Source organism: Erythranthe guttata, chromosome 9, assembly GCF_056151865.1.
Source record: "Erythranthe guttata isolate IM_541 chromosome 9, IM_541, whole genome shotgun sequence".
Taxonomy (NCBI): Eukaryota; Viridiplantae; Streptophyta; class Magnoliopsida; order Lamiales; family Phrymaceae; genus Erythranthe; species Erythranthe guttata.
The window spans coordinates 3,769,180-3,771,256 of record NC_142541.1 but is presented as its reverse complement, the minus strand read 5'-3'; the positions used below and the strand labels follow the sequence as shown (position 1 = coordinate 3,771,256).

General features: G+C 30.5%; 1 protein-coding gene across 1 annotated transcript; it reads left to right on the top strand.

Moving 5' to 3' along the window:
* Positions 1 to 1,354, top strand: LOC148767901 (vignain-like). The gene is made up of 3 exons (XM_088822683.1): positions 1 to 75; positions 964 to 1,104; positions 1,175 to 1,354. The coding sequence occupies exons 1-3, from the start codon at positions 1 to 3 to the stop codon at positions 1,352 to 1,354; spliced, it is 396 nt and encodes a 131-aa protein (XP_088678809.1).
* The last annotated feature ends 723 nt before the right edge of the window (positions 1,355 to 2,077 follow it).

The following is a 2,077-nucleotide window of genomic DNA, read 5'->3' as shown; positions in this document are numbered from 1 at the left end:
ATGGAAAATGGGATCACAAACAATAATAATTACCCGTACGAAGACAAATACGGAAACTTTTGTCAAATGGAAAAGGTATACTTATATATTTTTAGTGATTCAATATTGTACGTAGTACTTAGAGCCCGTTTGGCTAAGCTTATTTAAAACATCTTATAAGCTCCTACATCTGATAAGATGTTTTAGGAGCTGATAAGCTGTTAGATCTTATTTTAAAAATTATTTTTTAAGGTGTTTGGATATGTAGCTTATAAGTTACTTTTTATTTTTATAAGTTGTTCAGGTGTTTGGAAATAAAAGGTCTGTTTATTGCTATAATGACAAAAAAGTACATGACGCCAGTATAATTGTTAACTTATTTAACTCAAATACTTTTGTTCCTAAAATATTATTATAATATTTACAAATTATTTTTTCAAATAATATTAATAATATAAAATAAAAGTTGTACAAGAAATATAATTTTTTTTATAGATGAAAGAAATATAATTTATTATGGAGATAATAAGAATATTCGTGTATTTTTATATACATATAAAATATAAATAGAGAATAATTTTTTTACAATTATTATGATAATTACGATAATTATATTTAACTAATTATTAATCTTGATTACAAGAATACGCTGTTTTGATAAAATATAAATATTATTAGTATTCATGTAATATAATATAGTATTTGAGGGTAATTTTGTATTTTAAGTGTTTTAGTAAAGAAGCAAATAAAATCTTAAAGAAAAAAGGTGGGGTAGAGGTACTTTTTTAAAAACATCTTATAAGCTCCCTAACAGCTTATTTTTGGAAAAAATAAGATCTTTTGCAATTTTTTTACCAAACACCTTTTAACAACTTATAAGCTCCTAAACATCTTATAAGATGTTTTTAGGAGCTTATAAACTTAGCCAAACAGGCTCTTAATGTTTTTATAATTAACTTATTTTTGAATTTCTATATATTGCAGAAAAATAACCCAACGGTGCGGATAAACGGCTACGGCCAAGTTCCTCCCTATTGTGAAGATTTGCTAATGAAAAGAGTCGCTAGGCAACCGGTGACCGTAGAGATCGATGCAAGGAGCATGGGATTCTGGCATTACTCAAAAGTAAGTTTCGTGCATTCATCGATAAATTAAATAATATATAATTTTTAATTTAATTTAATTTAATTGTTAGGGTGTGTTCGATGGGCCCTGCGGAACAACACCAGATCATATTGTTACTATAATTGGGTACGGAACAACCGTGAGTGATACCGACTATTGGCTGGTGAAGAATAGTTGGGGCCGCAATTGGGGAGAACGAGGCTATATTCGGATGATCCGTACGGTCGCGGGATTTGTGGTCTTGCCATGAGAGCATACTACCCGACGAAAGACGAACTATATACCTAAGTACTTGTTAAGTGTATATTTTTACACATTATCATATCTTTTTATTTGAGCTTTTGGTGTGTTTTAACGATAATTGGTGCTTAAAAAGTTAATTTATTGTATTTTAGGTACAAATTGAAGAATTTGAAAAGTTTGGGGTCAAAACTGCAATTTTGGAGAAAATATGGGCCAAAAGTGAAAAAATCAAAATTCTGAAGAAACAAGGCTCGGACCCCGTCCCAGTTTTAGTGTAAATTATGGGACCCCCGTCCGAGCCTCCGAAATTGCGCAGTAAAGGAATTTTAATTGCACAAGGAAACTGCCTTCTTCCCCAAGTTCTTCACCCTATATAAGACCAAGCCAAGCACACAATTAGCGATCTTTTTACGCAATTTCAAGAGCAACAAAGCAATAACGAAGACGAAGAATTCGAAGACTCCAAGCAAAGATTTATCGTCTATGATTTATTTTATTTGCGTTTTTGATTTAATTATGAGTAGCTAAACTACTTATTTCTAGGATTTTATTTGGAACCCTATGTGGGATTTATGAACCCAATTCTATGATTTTATGCAAGTTTTAATTCCGGATTATTTCTTCTACTTGTTTTATTAAGTGCATGAACTTGATCAACTTATGTGCTTTTATGTTATTGTTAATCGCATGAATCGGAAGATCGGGTTAATAATTAGAACTGTGGTAGAAG